General features: G+C 40.8%; 1 protein-coding gene across 1 annotated transcript; it reads left to right on the top strand.

Moving 5' to 3' along the window:
* Positions 1-14,584: 14,584 nt before the first annotated feature.
* LOC129456503 (uncharacterized) lies at positions 14,585-17,582 on the top strand. The gene is made up of 4 exons (XM_055224002.1): positions 14,585-14,684; positions 16,764-16,859; positions 17,095-17,256; positions 17,326-17,582. The coding sequence occupies exons 1-4, from the start codon at positions 14,585-14,587 to the stop codon at positions 17,580-17,582; spliced, it is 615 nt and encodes a 204-aa protein (XP_055079977.1).
* Positions 17,583-17,618: the final 36 nt, after the last annotated feature.

Below are 17,618 nucleotides of genomic sequence, written 5' to 3'. Positions count from 1 at the left end.
CCTGTTTTAGTCCTGCTTTAGTCCTGTTTCAGTCCTGGTTCAGTCCTGTTTTAGTCCTGTTTTAGTCCTGTTTTAGTCCTGCTTTAGTCCTTGTTTAGTGCTGCTTTAGTCCTGTTTTAGTCTTGGTTTAGTCCTGCTTTAGTCCTGTTTTAGTCCTGTTTTAGTCCTTGTTCAGTCCTGCTTTAGTCCTGCTTTAGTCCTGTTTTAGTCCTGGTTCAGTCCTGTTTTAGTCCTGGTTCAGTCCTGTTTTAGTCCTGTTTTAGTCCTGTTTTAGTCCTGCTTTAGTCCTTGTTTAGTGCTGCTTTAGTCCTGTTTTAGTCTTGGTTTAGTCCTGCTTTAGTCCTGTTTTAGTCCTGTTTTAGTCCTTGTTCAGTCCTGCTTTAGTCCTGCTTTAGTCCTGCTTTAGTCCTGCTTTAGTCCTGTTTTAGTCCTGTTTTAGTCCTGCTTTAGTCCTGTTTTAGTCTTGGTTTAGTCCTGCTTTAGTCCTGTTTTAGTCCTGTTTTAGTCCTGCTTTAGTCCTGTTTTTTATTTTTATTTATTTTATAAAACATGTTCTGGGATCCTAGACACTATTGCTCCTTTTAAGCACAGGTCCACCAAGCCAAGGACCGATCCCTGGTTAAATGACACTACTCGTGCTCTTAGGCAGCGTTGCAGACAGGCAGAACGACGGTGGAAAAAGGACAATTTACATGTTTCTCTGGACATACTGAGGGACAATCTTGCTCATTATCAGAGAGCTGTGAAAGAGGCTAAGTCCCAATATTTGTCTGATATTATATCTAGCAATGGTCATTCTCCCCGAGTGCTGTTCAGTACAATTGATTCTGTAGTGAATCCAGGCACTTTTCCTTTGACTGACGCCTCAGTTTCCACTTGTGAAGATTTTCTTTGCTTTTTTGTTAACAAAGTGGTGTCTGTTCGACAGCTAACTAGCTGCAGCATTAGCTTAGACCTACCTATTGTTGCCACTCAGTCTGCTGTGTTTGACCATTTTGAATCAGTCTCACTTTCATTTCTCACTGATGTAGTCAAACATATGAGCGCAACAAACTGTCCGCTGGACCTTGTACCAACCAAGTTGCTAAAGAAGGTGTTCAGCACTGTTGGGCCTTCCCTCTTGGTTTTAGTCAACATTTGTCTTAGTTCAGGATGTGTCCCAAGTGCTTTTAAACATGCCATAGTTAGGCCTCTTCTTAAAAAACCTAATTTGGATTCTTCAGTTTTATCTAATTTTAGACCTGTTTCTAACTTGTCTTTTATTTCAAAAATTCTTGAAAAAATTGTTTTTATACAATTGCAGTCATTTTTAGACGAAAACTCTATTCTAGAGAAATTCCAGTCCGGGTTCAGGTCACGCCACAGCACGGAGTCTGCATTGCTGAAAGTTCACAATGACATTGCCCTTTCTGTTGATGCCAAATGTCCTGTTGTATTAGTGCTGCTAGATCTAACAGCTGCTTTTGATACAGTGGACCATTCGGTCCTTCTGTCCCGGCTAAACCACCATGTTGGCATTCGCGGTGCAGCACTTGAGTGGTTCACCTCGTACCTGACCAATAGGACCTTCTCAGTACAGATAGGTGAACTATCATCCTCCACTGCTTCTCTGTTTTGTGGAGTACCCCAGGGTTCCATTCTTGGGCCTGTCCTGTTTTCACTCTATATGCTGCCCCTGGGGTCAATTATAGCCAAGTACAAGCTTGCGTTCCACTGCTACGCAGATGATATTCAAATATATTTACCTATAATGTCAAGGAAACATGACGCGCTTGAATCGTTGTTCAAATGTATAGCAGATATCAAGCTGTGGTTAGGACAAAAGTTTCTGCATTTAAATGAAGAAAAAACAGAATATATTTTGTTTGGTGATTCTGCCCCCTTAAATCTTGGCTCACTGACTTCAAGGCTCAGACCAACTGTTAAAAATCTCGGGGTCATTCTTGACAATGCTTTTAAATTTGACAAACAAATTGACAGCGTGGTCAGAGCAAGCTTTTTTCAGCTACGTCTTTTAACAAAAGTTAAGCCATTTTTAAACCGCAATGACCTTGAGAAAATGATTCATGCTTTTATCAGCTCTAGAATAGATTATTGTAATTCACTTTATGTTGGTGTCTCTCAGTCGTCCCTGGGTCGCCTCCAACTTGTGCAAAATGCTGCAGCACGATTTTTAACCAACACATCCAGACGCCAACACATCACCCCAGTCCTTTATTCACTCCATTGGCTTCCTGTTACTTTTAGAGTTGATTTAAAAATTTAACTTTTTGTTAAAGTTCTTAATGGCCTCGCCCCGCCCTACCTGGCTGAGCTGTTGGTGGTCCGAAATTCAAACCGGGCCTTGAGGTCATCGAATCAACTCCTTTTGGAAGTTCCAAAAACTAAATACAAACACTGGGGTGATCTTCTCTGTTGCTGGGCCCAAACTTTGGAACAAACTGCCCCCTGATGTGCGCACCATTACTGACTTTGGTCTTTTTAAATCCAGGCTCAAAACATATTTATTCAGACTGGCTTTCAACACCAAGTAATGTTGTGACACATTATCATTATTTATATTTTGTTGTATTAATGTATTTTATTCTATTTTATTCTCCTATTTTACTGTTTTAGTATGACTTTAACTTGTTTTAATTTGATTTTACTGGGAAGCACTTTGGTCACTTTGAGTGTTGTAAAGTGCTCTACAAATAAATGTTGATTGATTGATTGATTGATTGTTTTAGTCCTGCTTTAGTCCTGTTTTATTCCTGTTTTAGTCCTTGTTTAGTCCTGTTTTAGTCCTGATTTAGTCCTGTTTTAGTCCTGTTTTCGTCCTGTTTTAGTCCTGCTTTAGTCCTGTTTTAGTCCTGTTTTAGTCCTGCTTTAGTCCTGTTTTAGTCCTGTTTTAGTCCTTGTTTAGTCCTGTTTTAGTCCTGATTTAGTCCTGTTTTAGTCCTTGTTTAGTCCTGTTTTAGGCCTGATTTAGTCCTGCTTTAGTCCTGTTTTAGTCCTGCTTTAGTCCTGTTTTAGTCCTGTTTTAGTCCTTGTTTAGTCCTGTTTTGTCCTGACTTATTCCTGCTTTAGTCCTGTTTTAGTCCTGTTTAGTCCTGTTTTAGTCCTGATTTATTCCTGCTTTAGTCCTGTTTTAGTCCTTGTTTAGTCCTATTTTAGTCCTGATTTATTCCTGCTTTAGTCCTGTTTTGTCCTGTTTTAGTTCTGTTTTAGTCCTTGTTTAGTCCTGTTTTAGTCCTGATTTATTCCTGCTTTAGTCCCGTTTTAGTCCCGTTTTACTTCCGCTTTAATCCTGCGTTATTCCTGGTTTAGTCCTGCTTTAGTCCTGTTTTAGTCCTGTTTTAGTCCTTGTTTAGTCCTGTTTTAGTCCTGTTTTAGTCCTGCTTTAGTCCTGTTTTAGTCCTGTTTTAGTTTTAGTCTTGTTTTAGTCCTGTTTTAGTCCTTGTTTAGTCCTGTTTTAGTCCTGCTTTAGTCCTGTTTTAGTCCTGTTTTAGTCCTGGTTCAGTCCTGTTTTAGTCCTGTTTTAGTCTTGTTTTAGTCCTGTTTTAGTCCTGCTTTAGTCCTGCTTTAGTCCTTGTTTAGTCCTGTTTTAGTCCTGCTTTAGTCCTGTTTTAGTCCTGTTTTAGTCCTGCTTTAGTCCTGTTTTAGTCCTGCTTTAGTCCTGTTTTAGTCCTGTTTTAGTCCTGCTTTAGTCCTTGTTTAGTCCTGTTTTAGTCCTGCTTTAGTCCTGTTTTAGTCCTGCTTTAGTCCTGTTTTAGTCCTGCTTTAGTCCTGTTTTAGTCCTTGTTTAGTCCTGTTTTAGTCCTGCTTTAGTCCTGTTTTAGTCCTTGTTTAGTCCTGTTTTAGTCCTTGTTTAGTCCTGTTTTAGTCTTGTTTAGTCCTGTTTTAGTCTTGGTTTAGTCCTGTTTTAGTCCTTGTTTAGTCCTGTTTTAGTCCTTGTTTAGTCCTGTTTTAGTCCTGTTTTAGTCCTGCTTTAGTCCTGTTTTAGTCCTGGTTCAGTCCTGTTTTAGTCCTGTTTTAGTCCTTGTTTAGTCCTGTTTTAGTCCTGTTTTAGTTTTAGTCTTGTTTTAGTCCTGTTTTAGTCCTGCTTTAGTCCTTGTTTAGTCCTGTTTTAGTCCTGCTTTAGTCCTGTTTTAGTCCTGTTTTAGTCCTGTTTTAGTCCTGCTTTAGTCCTGTTTTAGTCCTGGTTCAGTCCTGTTTTAGTCCTGTTTTAGTCCTTGTTTAGTCCTGTTTTAGTCCTGTTTTAGTTTTAGTCCTGTTTTAGTCCTGCTTTAGTCCTGTTTTAGTCCTGGTTCAGTACTGTTTTAGTCCTGTTTTAGTCCTGTTTTAGTCCTTGTTTAGTCCTGTTTTAGTCCTGTTTTAGTTTTAGTCTTGTTTTAGTCCTGTTTTAGTCCTGCTTTAGTCCTGCTTTAGTCCTTGTTTAAGTCCTGCTTTAGTCCTGTTTTAGTCCTGTTTTAGTCCTTGTTTAGTCCTGTTTTAGTCCTGCTTTAGTCCTGTTTTAGTCCTGGTTCAGTCCTGTTTTAGTCCTGTTTTAGTCCTGTTTTAGTTTTAGTCTTGTTTTAGTCCTGTTTTAGTCCTTGTTTAGTCCTGTTTTAGTCCTGCTTTAGTCCTGTTTTAGTCCTGTTTTAGTCCTGGTTCAGTCCTGTTTTAGTCCTGTTTTAGTCTTGTTTTAGTCCTGTTTTAGTCCTGCTTTAGTCCTTGTTTAGTCCTGTTTTAGTCCTGCTTTAGTCCTGTTTTAGTCCTGTTTTAGTCCTGTCTTAGTCCTGCTTTAGTCCTGTTTTAGTCCTGGTTCAGTCCTGTTTTAGTCCTGTTTTAGTTTTAGTCCTGTTTTAGTCCTGTTTTAGTCCTGCTTTAGTCCATGTTTAGTCCTGTTTTAGTCCTGCTTTATTCCTGTTTTAGTCCTGCTTTAGTCCTGCTTTAGTCCTGTTTTAGTCCTTGTTTAGTCCTGTTTTAGTCCTGCTTTAGTCCTGTTTTAGTCCTGCTTTAGTCCTGTTTTAGTCCTTGTTTAGTCCTGTTTTAGTCCTGCTTTAGTCCTGTTTTAGTCCTGCTTTAGTCCTGTTTTAGTCCTTGTTTAGTCCTGTTTTAGTCCTTGTTTAGTCCTTTTTTAGTCCTGTTTAGTCCTGTTTTAGTCTTGGTTTAGTCCTGTTTTAGTCCTTGTTTAGTCCTGTTTTAGTCCTTGTTTAGTCCTGTTTTAGTCCTGTTTTAGTCCTGCTTTAGTCCTGTTTTAGTCCTGGTTCAGTCCTGTTTTAGTCCTGTTTTAGTCCTTGTTTAGTCCTGTTTTAGTTTTAGTCTTGTTTTAGTCCTGTTTTAGTCCTGCTTTAGTCCTGCTTTAGTCCTTGTTTAGTCCTATTTTAGTCCTGCTTTAGTCCTGTTTTAGTCCTGTTTTAGTCCTGTTTTAGTCCTGCTTTAGTCCTGTTTTAGTCCTGCTTTAGTCCTGTTTTAGTCCTGGTTCAGTCCTGTTTTAGTCCTGTTTTAGTCCTTGTTTAGTCCTGTTTTAGTTTTAGTCTTGTTTTAGTCCTGTTTTAGTCCTGTTTTAGTCCTGTTTTAGTCCTGCTTTAGTCCTGTTTTAGTCCTGGTTCAGTCCTGTTTTAGTCCTGTTTTAGTCCTTGTTTAGTCCTGTTTTAGTCCTGTTTTAGTTTTAGTCTTGTTTTAGTCCTGTTTTAGTCCTGCTTTAGTCCTGTTTTAGTCCTGGTTCAGTACTGTTTTAGTCCTGTTTTAGTCCTTGTTTAGTCCTGTTTTAGTCCTGTTTTTGTTTTAGTCTTGTTTTAGTCCTGTTTTAGTCCTGCTTTAGTCCTGCTTTAGTCCTTGTTTAGTCCTGTTTTAGTCCTGCTTTAGTCCTGTTTTAGTCCTTGTTTAGTCCTGTTTTAGCCCTGCTTTAGTCCTGTTTTAGTCCTGGTGCAGTCCTGTTTTAGTCCTGTTTTAGTCCTGTTTTAGTTTTAGTCTTGTTTTAGTCCTGTTTTAGTCCTGCTTTAGTCCTGCTTTAGTCCTTTTTTAGTCCTGTTTTAGTCCTGCTTTAGTCCTGTTTTAGTCCTGCTTTAGTCCTGTTTTAGTCCTGCTTTAGTCCTGTTTTAGTCCTGCTTTAGTCCTTGTTTAGTCCTGTTTTAGTCCTGCTTTAGTCCTGTTTTAGTCCTGTTTTAGTCCTGTTTTAGTCCTGCTTTAGTCCTGTTTTAGTCCTGGTTCAGTCCTGTTTTAGTCCTGTTTTAGTTTTAGTCTTGTTTTAGTCCTGCTTTAGTCCTGCTTTAGTCCTTGTTTAGTCCTGTTTTAGTCCTGCTTTAGTCCTGTTTTAGTCCTGCTTTAGTCCTGTTTTAGTCCTGCTTTAGTCCTGTTTTAGTCCTGCTTTAGTCCTTGTTTAGTCCTGTTTTAGTCCTGCTTTAGTCCTGTTTTAGTCCTGTTTTAGTCCTGCTTTAGTCCTGTTTTAGTCCTTGTTTAGTCCTGTTTTAGTCCTGCTTTAGTCCTGTTTTAGTCCTGCTTTAGTCCTGTTTTAGTCCTTGTTTAGTCCTGTTTTAGTCCTTGTTTAGTCCTGTTTTAGTCCTGTTTAGTCCTGTTTTAGTCTTGGTTTAGTCCTGTTTTAGTCCTTGTTTAGTCCTGTTTTAGTCCTTGTTTAGTCCTGTTTTAGTCCTGTTTTAGTCCTGTTTTAGTCCTGGTTCAGTCCTGTTTTAGTCCTGTTTTAGTCCTTGTTTAGTCCTGTTTTAGTTTTAGTCTTGTTTTAGTCCTGTTTTAGTCCTGCTTTAGTCCTTGTTTAGTCCTGTTTTAGTCCTGCTTTAGTCCTGTTTTAGTCCTGTTTTAGTCCTGCTTTAGTCCTGTTTTAGTCCTTGTTTAGTCCTGTTTTAGTCCTGTTTTAGTCCTGCTTTAGTCCTGTTTTAGTCCTTGTTTAGTCCTGTTTTAGTCCTTGTTTAGTCCTGTTTTAGTCCTGTTTAGTCCTGTTTTAGTCTTGGTTTAGTCCTGTTTTAGTCCTTGTTTAGTCCTGTTTTAGTCCTTGTTTAGTCCTGTTTTAGTCCTGTTTTAGTCCTGCTTTAGTCCTGTTTTAGTCCTGGTTCAGTCCTGTTTTAGTCCTGTTTTAGTCCTTGTTTAGTCCTGTTTTAGTTTTAGTCTTGTTTTAGTCCTGTTTTAGTCCTGCTTTAGTCCTGCTTTAGTCCTTGTTTAGTCCTGTTTTAGTCCTGCTTTAGTCCTGTTTTAGTCCTGTTTTAGTCCTGTTTTAGTCCTGTTTTAGTCCTGTTTTAGTCCTTGTTTAGTCCTGTTTTAGTTTTAGTCTTGTTTTAGTCCTGTTTTAGTCCTGTTTTAGTCCTGTTTTAGTCCTGCTTTAGTCCTGTTTTAGTCCTGGTTCAGTCCTGTTTTAGTCCTGTTTTAGTCCTTGTTTAGTCCTGTTTTAGTCCTGTTTTAGTTTTAGTCTTGTTTTAGTCCTGTTTTAGTCCTGCTTTAGTCCTGTTTTAGTCCTGGTTCAGTACTGTTTTAGTCCTGTTTTAGTCCTTGTTTAGTCCTGTTTTAGTCCTGTTTTTGTTTTAGTCTTGTTTTAGTCCTGTTTTAGTCCTGCTTTAGTCCTGCTTTAGTCCTTGTTTAGTCCTGTTTTAGTCCTGCTTTAGTCCTGTTTTAGTCCTTGTTTAGTCCTGTTTTAGCCCTGCTTTAGTCCTGTTTTAGTCCTGGTGCAGTCCTGTTTTAGTCCTGTTTTAGTCCTGTTTTAGTTTTAGTCTTGTTTTAGTCCTGTTTTAGTCCTGCTTTAGTCCTGCTTTAGTCCTTGTTTAGTCCTGTTTTAGTCCTGCTTTAGTCCTGTTTTAGTCCTGCTTTAGTCCTGTTTTAGTCCTGCTTTAGTCCTGTTTTAGTCCTGCTTTAGTCCTTGTTTAGTCCTGTTTTAGTCCTGCTTTAGTCCTGTTTTAGTCCTGTTTTAGTCCTGTTTTAGTCCTGCTTTAGTCCTGTTTTAGTCCTGGTTCAGTCCTGTTTTAGTCCTGTTTTAGTTTTAGTCTTGTTTTAGTCCTGCTTTAGTCCTGCTTTAGTCCTTGTTTAGTCCTGTTTTAGTCCTGCTTTAGTCCTGTTTTAGTCCTGCTTTAGTCCTGTTTTAGTCCTGCTTTAGTCCTGTTTTAGTCCTGCTTTAGTCCTTGTTTAGTCCTGTTTTAGTCCTGCTTTAGTCCTGTTTTAGTCCTGTTTTAGTCCTGCTTTAGTCCTGTTTTAGTCCTTGTTTAGTCCTGTTTTAGTCCTGCTTTAGTCCTGTTTTAGTCCTGCTTTAGTCCTGTTTTAGTCCTTGTTTAGTCCTGTTTTAGTCCTTGTTTAGTCCTGTTTTAGTCCTGTTTAGTCCTGTTTTAGTCTTGGTTTAGTCCTGTTTTAGTCCTTGTTTAGTCCTGTTTTAGTCCTTGTTTAGTCCTGTTTTAGTCCTGTTTTAGTCCTGCTTTAGTCCTGTTTTAGTCCTGGTTCAGTCCTGTTTTAGTCCTGTTTTAGTCCTTGTTTAGTCCTGTTTTAGTTTTAGTCTTGTTTTAGTCCTGTTTTAGTCCTGCTTTAGTCCTTGTTTAGTCCTGTTTTAGTCCTGCTTTAGTCCTGTTTTAGTCCTGTTTTAGTCCTGCTTTAGTCCTGTTTTAGTCCTTGTTTAGTCCTGTTTTAGTCCTGTTTTAGTCCTGCTTTAGTCCTGTTTTAGTCCTTGTTTAGTCCTGTTTTAGTCCTTGTTTAGTCCTGTTTTAGTCCTGTTTAGTCCTGTTTTAGTCTTGGTTTAGTCCTGTTTTAGTCCTTGTTTAGTCCTGTTTTAGTCCTTGTTTAGTCCTGTTTTAGTCCTGTTTTAGTCCTGCTTTAGTCCTGTTTTAGTCCTGGTTCAGTCCTGTTTTAGTCCTGTTTTAGTCCTTGTTTAGTCCTGTTTTAGTTTTAGTCTTGTTTTAGTCCTGTTTTAGTCCTGCTTTAGTCCTGCTTTAGTCCTTGTTTAGTCCTGTTTTAGTCCTGCTTTAGTCCTGTTTTAGTCCTGTTTTAGTCCTGTTTTAGTCCTGTTTTAGTCCTGCTTTAGTCCTGTTTTAGTCCTGCTTTAGTCCTGTTTTAGTCCTGGTTCAGTCCTGTTTTAGTCCTGTTTTAGTTTTAGTCTTGTTTTAGTCCTGTTTTAGTCCTGTTTTAGTTTTAGTCTTGTTTTAGTCCTGTTTTAGTCCTGCTTTAGTCCTGTTTTAGTCCTTGTTTAGTCCTGTTGTAGTCCTGTTTTAGTCCTGCTTTAGTCCTGTTTTAGTCCTTGTTTAGTCCTGTTGTAGTCCTGTTTTAGTCCTGCTTTAGTCCTGTTTTAGTTCTTCTTTTAGATGAAGATAAACGTTCTTATGTTCAAGGGCAGTGGTCCTCAACCTTTTTATCACTGCGGACCGGCCAACGCTTGAAAATTTTACCGTGGACTGGTCAGACATTGTGCTAATTTGTAACCCCTTAGCATTCCGGGTGATTTTGGTGAAATTGCCTTTGTTCTGACCTCTCCAAATTAAAATAATCACCTTTATTGAACCCTCAGTAATAAATACACTAGTTTGGGGTCTTTGTAAAGGTAACACCTTATAGTTTTACCCACAGGTGTCAGAATCACTGTAAGTTTGTCTGCTTAGCATTTACCGTAAATTTGGGACTATAGAGCGCACCTGAATATAATCCGCACCAGCTAAATTTGAAGAGAAAATCAATTTTGTCCACATATAAGCCACACCTGAATATAAGCCGCAGGTTTTCATATTGTAACATGAGATATTTACACATAAAGACGGTGCACCTACACGCTTTTTTAAACTGTGCCTGAAAATTGGCACCGACACAACATCAACATGGGATGAATATACCTCCAGGTTTAGAAAATAAAACTGCACCAACACGGAAAATCTGCTTTTATTTGCTCTGAAAACTTTTGTCGTCTTTTTACATTGACCAAGTTGGATTCATTGATGCCGAGCTTACGTGCAGTGGCTCTATTTCAGGGGTCGGCAACCCACGGCTCCGGAGCCGTATGCGCCTTTTTAAGCCTTATACTGCGTTTCTGCGTGGCTGAAGTGTATTTTATTTGTGTTAGCTCTTTTTTGTTGTAGTTTAAATTGGAAGATTATTATGATCTTAAAATAAAATTATATTTTCTTATTTTTCGTTGCTCAAAATAAGCATCACACTCGCGGAACAATGTTCAAAACAAACACCGCTCACGTCTCACGTCTCACAGACACAGACACAGCTCACAGTCCTGCGTAAAGAGCCCTGATTTTCAGACGCTGTGCGCACATGGGTCAGGAGCAACTTTCGCCCGTCCCTAATGACACACTAATAAGCTCGTCCGTAGATGTATCATGAAAATCCTGCTGGAAATCGCCACAGAAATCTATTTGATGTAGTAGCAAGTTTATTATCTGCTCTTGTCTCCGCGGTGACGTATCACGTATAACACATCAGACATGTCGCCCTAAAGTAGAGCCACAAGCGAGTGAAAATGAGCCAAAACAAAAGTCTTTGGAGAGCTTTTAACAAAGGGGAAAAGGACAACTGAGGAGCCAGAAGAGGAGACTACGACCTCCAAGAAAAAGGAAGCTAAATTTAACAGACAATGCCTACTTAAAATCTGGGTTTGTCGCTACAGGTGACTCACACACGCAGAGTCCGCTCTGCGTAACATACGGGAAAAGCAAATGAGGCAATGAAACCTTCAAAACTGCTTTGGCACATGGAGAATAAGCACCTGGGATTAAACGATACGCTTTTAGAGGTTTTTTTTTTTAAAGAAACTGCGGAGCAGAGTAGACATAATCACATAATCAGCGCAGAGCTCACACTGATGCAGCGGTTTGGTGAATTGTATTTTTTTATGCACTTAAGTTATTTTTTTCCATATTTATCTGCCACGTGTAGAAGGCTTGTCCGTGAAAATAAAACCTACATTATTCCGTTATATTATTATTATTATACACAGTGTTGTCTTCATTTTAGATGTCAAAAAGTATTTGCGGCTCCCAGTGTTTTATTTTACGTGGAAAGTGGGTCCAAATGGCTCTTTGCGTGTTAAAGGCCGACCTCTGCTCTATTTCCTTCTTTATCTTAAAAACTGCATCTTATCCATTTCATGATGCCCAAAATGATCGTTCAAAATCAAAACTAGTGAATTCTTCAGAGCAGAATCTTTCCCCACGTCTGTCTCACTTTTACGTTTACAGCTAGAGAGCGCCCCCCAGGGGCTGTTATCCAGTAAAATTCCATAAATAAGCCGCACTGTTGTATAGGCCGCAGGGTTCAAAGCGTGGAAAAAAAGTAGCGGCTTATAATTCGAAATTTATGGTATACACTTTGGAACACACATAAAAAAAAATGTTCTCATCCTCGCCAAAAATTTTTTGTGAAAATGAAGGTGTAGAAAGCTGCAGTAAGAGCTGGGGACAAAAATACACCATACCTCAACTGACAAGATTGTTGACCACTTACATTTCAAATTTGAGGTCAATACCTATAAAAATGAGAGTTTTACAATCATTTTATCATGAGTAAGTCCAGGCCTCTCCACACCTATCTGAATGAAGACATTTGGAGAACGTTTGGAAAAAGTGCAATAACTTTTGAATGTTTTAACCCACAGACATAAATGAGGCTCTACTGAAAACTCACACTGAGAGGAATCTGTATCTGCAGCTGCTCTATTACTGTACATTTATATATCATATCAAAACACAATATAAAATGTATATTTGTATATAAAATATAGTCAAAACAAGTGCTATGGGTCAAAATAAATATATATTTACAAACCACACACTGCAAACAACCAACAAACACACACATGCTTCAAAATGTAAACAAACACACTGGAAACTAAGAACACACTGTACATGATTGTACAGTGAGACAGTCATTCTGCAACAGTGGCTCAGTGGTTAGAGCTTTGGTCCTGCATCCCGAAGGGTGGAGGATCGGGTCCTGTTCGGACCAATTTCTGTCATTGTGTCCTTAGTTCTGTCATTGTGTCCTTAGGCTAGACACTTCACCCAAATGGTGTGTGCGTGATGATTGGTGATGGTCGGGGGGCGCAGATTGGCATTAGCTAATGCTAATGATTACACATGATACACATTTGACCCACGATTAATTCAATAGCAGAATAAACCACGTTTACCGATCAATAACAGCATCCAGTCCATCAAATCATAAGGTCCTCTGCTCCTGAGTCCACCATGAGATCTTCACTCGGTTCCACGAATCGCTCCGGGTCCGAGATGCCTCTAGTTTAACTTGTACAAACATCCACAGTGTCCTCGGTCGCGTACTTCCTTTGTTTTGTCCATTTCGTCATGTTTAAAACGCAAAACTGCTGCGTAAATTTACGCAACATGCTTTATATCCAGCCTCGTCTTTTTACGCGCGCAGCAAACTCCGTCTGTTTACAGTAAACCACTGCATGTCACGCATCAGCGTGTTCCGCAGTTCATGGGCTTTAAGAGGAAAACATCACTAAACGTGTGTAATGTAACAGCTTGATTCTACAAGGGCGAGAGTGGGGCGTACTCTTTCAGTCATCTGTAGCACTCACTCACCGCCCAGGGGCCGTCGGAACGCTAAGTGGTTAAGTTGTCGGCGCTCAAGTGACGGAAATGTAACGAAGAGAATCCGGTCATTTTTCAAAATAAAAGATTTTTCAAAATAAACGATTGTTCAGACTCAGATAATAAATACAATGGAAATAATTCACTATTTCTTGGGCGGCCGGTGGCCCGGTACCAATTGATCCATGGCCCGGTGGTTGGGAACCACTGTTCAAGGGGACATTTGTCTTGTGCCGCAGCTTAAACACAGTTTCACTCACACATCACAGTCGGGGACAGTCAGAGCTCATCAAAAAGAAGAAGACAAATACGTGTCCATTTTGTGTCTGCACAGCCATAAAGTGTCACTGCACCAGCCCCATTTCACAAATATCATGAATAAAACCACACAGTCGACACATTCAACTCACAGATCCTGAAGCTCACTGGAGATTAAAGGGACTTAAGCCTCTGTTGGGCACATTTGTTCAAGAGGGAAACAGAAGTGACAAATGAGAGTTTATTTGTGTTACTCTTAAAGTGATGTGCTCCAAACACCTGAAGGAACAGTTTCATATTCACCACACAACAGGTGAGAGGGGTTCTGACAGTTCATCTGAGCACAGAGTTTAGACAAATGTCCTGAACAGAAGGAAACTCTTTCCTGTTAGTCACCTTCATGGCCTTATTTACCAGTTTTTAAGTTTGGTTTTACATTAGACAAAGACCTGAGGCTGTGCCACACTGTGTGTATAAGACTCTCCAAAACAGCTTTAGAAAAACAGATCAGGATTTTGGGCTCAAACAGCCTCAGTCTCCTTAAAAAGTGGAGCCTCTGGGACAGTTTTGAACAAAGAAAATCAGCATGTACATTCCATCTGAACAACTGCAAACCCTTGACCTTCTCTCACTGAGCTTCATGATGAAGTCTCTGCTCCTCAGCGTCAAGGAAAGCCACAGCAGAGGTCAAAGGGTAAAGACCATTTCAACATTTAAATCTAAAAGAAGATGTGACTTATTTTGAGTTGTTCACACGCTCGTCCATCAAAGACTCATATTCACAAATAACACAACAGCACCTGAAGCAGCATCTCACAGAAAACAGTGTTACTTACTTAAAAAGTACAAAGACCAGACCAGGACCAGTGCTCCAAGGGCCATCATCAGGACTGAACCAGGACTGAACCAGGACTAAACCAGGACTGAACCAGGACTGAACCAGGGCTGAACCAGGACTAAACCAGGACTGAACCAGGACTGAACCAGGGCTGAACCACCTGAAGTTGTCGGCGCTCAAGTGACGGAAATGTAACGAAGAGAATCCGGTCATTTTTCAAAATAAAAGATTTTTCAAAATAAACGATTGTTCAGACTCAGATAATAAATACAATGGAAATAATTCACTATTTCTTGGGCGGCCGGTGGCCCGGTACCAATTGATCCATGGCCCGGTGGTTGGGAACCACTGTTCAAGGGGACATTTGTCTTGTGCCGCAGCTTAAACACAGTTTCACTCACACATCACAGTCAGGGACAGTCAGAGCTCATCAAAAAGAAGAAGACAAATACGTGTCCATTTTGTGTCTGCACAGCCATAAAGTGTCACTGCACCAGCCCCATTTCACAAATATCATGAATAAAACCACACAGTCGACACATTCAACTCACAGATCCTGAAGCTCACTGGAGATTAAAGGGACTTAAGCCTCTGTTGAGCACATTTGTTCAAGAGGGAAACAGAAGTGACAAATGAGAGTTTATTTGTGTTACTCTTAAAGTGATGTGCTCCAAACACCTGAAGGAACAGTTTCATATTCACCACACAACAGGTGAGAGGGGTTCTGACAGTTCATCTGAGCACAGAGTTTAGACAAATGTCCTGAACAGAAGGAAACTCTTTCCTGTTAGTCACCTTCATGGCCTTATTTACCAGTTTTTAAGTTTGGTTTTACATTAGACAAAGACCTGAGGCTGTGCCACACTGTGTGTATAAGACTCTCCAAAACAGCTTTAGAAAAACAGATCAGGATTTTGGGCTCAAACAGCCTCAGTCTCCTTAAAAAGTGGAGCCTCTGGGACAGTTTTGAACAAAGAAAATCAGCATGTACATTCCATCTGAACAACTGCAAACCCTTGACCTTCTCTCACTGAGCTTCATGATGAAGTCTCTGCTCCTCAGCGTCAAGGAAAGCCACAGCAGAGGTCAAAGGGTAAAGACCATTTCAACATTTAAATCTAAAAGAAGATGTGACTTATTTTGAGTTGTTCACACGCTCGTCCATCAAAGACTCATATTCACAAATAACACAACAGCACCTGAAGCAGCATCTCACAGAAAACAGTGTTACTTACTTAAAAAGTACAAAGACCAGACCAGGACCAGTGCTCCAAGGGCCATCATCAGGACTGAACCAGGACTGAAACAGGACTAAACCAGGACTGAACCAGGACTGAACCAGGGCTGAACCAGGACTAAACCAGGACTGAACCAGGACTGAACCAGGGCTGAACCAGGACCAAACCAGGACTGAACCAGGACTGAACCAGGACTGAACCAGGCAGTAAAACTTGTGGTGTCCTCATTTGTCTTCATGCCTACATTTCCTGCTCTTTGAATGTGTGGTAATACTTACATCCTGTTTGGTCTTTTTTTGGCCTTTCAGTTTTGCTCTTGTGGTCAGAGGCGTCGCTGCTGTTGCTGCTGATACTAAAAGTTGTGCCAACATCAGTATCATAGTCTATATCTCTCATACAAACACACTAAAGTGGACTGATCCTGAATTGAAAAACACACAGTACAAACCTGGATGAGGGTGTGACTGGTCATGTGGTGTAGGATTGTCTGAGGATCATCCCCCAAAACCTCCTGTAAATGTGCAATAATGTTCAAAAACACAAACTGTGACAAAGATGCAACACTTTAGTAATTAGTTTGTATCTATAACGGGTCGTAGAAGTTCTTAATTCAAATCTGATCAAACTGCAGAATAACTACAAAAGTCCCACTGGTGCAAAGAGATGGAGCTCAGTATAAACACTGAGACCAAAACAGAACTGTTCCCTCTGTCATGGACTTGGAAGAACGTTTGTTTCAGGTGTAAGTGTCAAAGACGAGCAAGAGTCTGAAACATAAACTCAGAAGGTTTAATGAATTTCACACTGGTAAAGTGAACAATGAAGCAACGGACTCTACGGAAAAGAAGAGAGTCCTGAAATGTGCATGTTTACAGTTTATATAGTGTCTCTCAGTGTGTGTGGGTGTGTGTGTGTGTGTGTGTGTGTGTGTGTGTGTGCCCAAGTATAAAATGTTTATACTTGGGCAGTTCCTGGCTCAGATTTCCCTTATGTCATGATCCGCACGGCCCGCTCCTAGTTTTCCTCCCGTCCTGCTCTTTCCCTCCCTCACCTGCCGGATCTGGGCTCCTGGCTGCTCCTGCACGCACCTGCAGCTCATTAGCGCAATCACCACCACCTGCCATGTATAAGAGGAGCCAGGACCAGACACTCAGTGCGAGATCATCTGCGTATCACACCCTGTTCTGTGCCGGATCATATGTGCATCTACACCCAGCTTGTTGGACCGTCTCAGCTCCAGCGCTCCCGGCTCAGCTCCGACCCTGCTTCCACCCTGCTTCCCAGCCCTGGTACTGTCTTGTTTTATCTCTGCATTCCGTGACCCCGGACCCTGGTTTGCACTCTGCGCCCTGCCCTGGTGCTGCCCGCATCGTCATCTCCGCTACGCTCCACGTTCCGCTCCTGGATCCTGGCCCGCGCCTCACCTCCGGCTCACCACCTGATCTACCCTCGAACTGTACTATTTGTCATTTCTATAATAAATACTGTAAATATTCCCTGAGTCTGCACTCTTTGGTCCGCTATACCCACCGGTTACGACACATTAAATTCCCCAGGATGATTCTGATCTGCTCTGAAATGATGTCCACAAAAGAAGTTAGATACTCCATGTCCAAACCCAGAGGCTGCAGGAAAAGTGAAATCTGTTCCATCAGTTCTCTGCATTTCTTTTGTCAGTTTCAGGTATAATAAACTTCTGACAGCAGCAACTTTGTTCCTCAGCGCAAAACAAACTTGTTAGCTTGTGATTGACACCAAAGTTGGCCAATAAGGTGGGGGCTGTGGGTTACTGGAGCCGCGGACAGTGAATGAGAGCTACAGATGACTGAAAGAGTACGCCCCACTCTCCCCCTCGTAGAATCAAACTGTTACATAACACACGTTTAGTGATGTTTTCCCCTTAAGCCTGGGTCTTGTGCTCCTCAGATGCTGAGTCTCCAGTGTCTCTCTCGGTCAGTCCTGACAGAGCACAGCACTTCACTGATGATGTCATCACTCTGAGTTGTGGGTTCAGGCAGCACGGTGGCTGAGTGGCTCATGTCTCACAGCAAGAAGGTTGGTTCGATCCCCGGGTCACCAGGCCTTTCTGTGTGGAGTTTTTCATGTTTCTCCCCGTGTCTGGATGGGTTTCCTCCGGGTACTCCGGTTTCCCCATCAACCAAAACATGAACGCCCTTCGAGACAACTGTTGTTGTGATTTTGGGCGTTACTAAAATAAATAAATTAAATGAAAATGAAATGAACTCCACTGGAGCAGACAGCACAGTCTGGAGGAGGTTTTCTGATCACAGATTATCACAACAGTGTAACTGGACTAAATCTAAATGTGAGTTTAGTTTCCGTGAGGAAACCAGTGCAGTGTTTTGGTGTGAGTCTGGATCAGGAGAAATGAGCAATGCCGTCAACATCTCAGTCCACAGTAAGTTTGATATAAAGTATAAGTTGTGTTTTAAAGTATTTTATGTATTTGACATGTTTAACTTCACAGGGGACATCATCCTTATGAGCCCAGTGAGTGCAGTGACTGTGTCTCTCAGCTGTAAACTGAACACAGGGACTTTTACTTCAGTTCAATTTTATAAAAATGGAAAAATGATTCAAAATGGGACTGAACCAGAGCTCAACATCACTGCAGTGTCCAGGTCTGACCAAGGCTTTTATAAATGTGAGGGACAACGGAAACTACGGTCAACACCAAAGACTGTCGTATCTCCAGAGAGTTGGATGTCGGTTAAAAGTCAGTGAAACTATTCTTTAAAATATACAAAGATACAAAAATAT

This window comes from Periophthalmus magnuspinnatus, chromosome 9, assembly GCF_009829125.3.
Source record: "Periophthalmus magnuspinnatus isolate fPerMag1 chromosome 9, fPerMag1.2.pri, whole genome shotgun sequence".
NCBI classification, from domain to species: Eukaryota; Metazoa; Chordata; class Actinopteri; order Gobiiformes; family Gobiidae; genus Periophthalmus; species Periophthalmus magnuspinnatus.
The sequence above is the reverse complement of the archived record's forward strand: the minus strand, read 5'-3'. Positions and strand labels throughout refer to the sequence as shown.

Bases quoted from the DNA above. Each gene is read 5' to 3' on its own strand.
- LOC129456503 (XM_055224002.1), top strand. From the start codon at position 14,585: ATGTACATTCCATCTGAACAACTGCAAACCCTTGACCTTCTCTCACTG. The intron at 14,685-16,763 runs GTCAAAGGGTAA...TGTGCTCCTCAG, and splicing joins CAAGGAAAGCCACAGCAGAG to ATGCTGAGTCTCCAGTGTCT. The intron at 16,860-17,094 runs GTGGCTGAGTGG...CCACTGGAGCAG, and splicing joins TTGTGGGTTCAGGCAGCACG to ACAGCACAGTCTGGAGGAGG.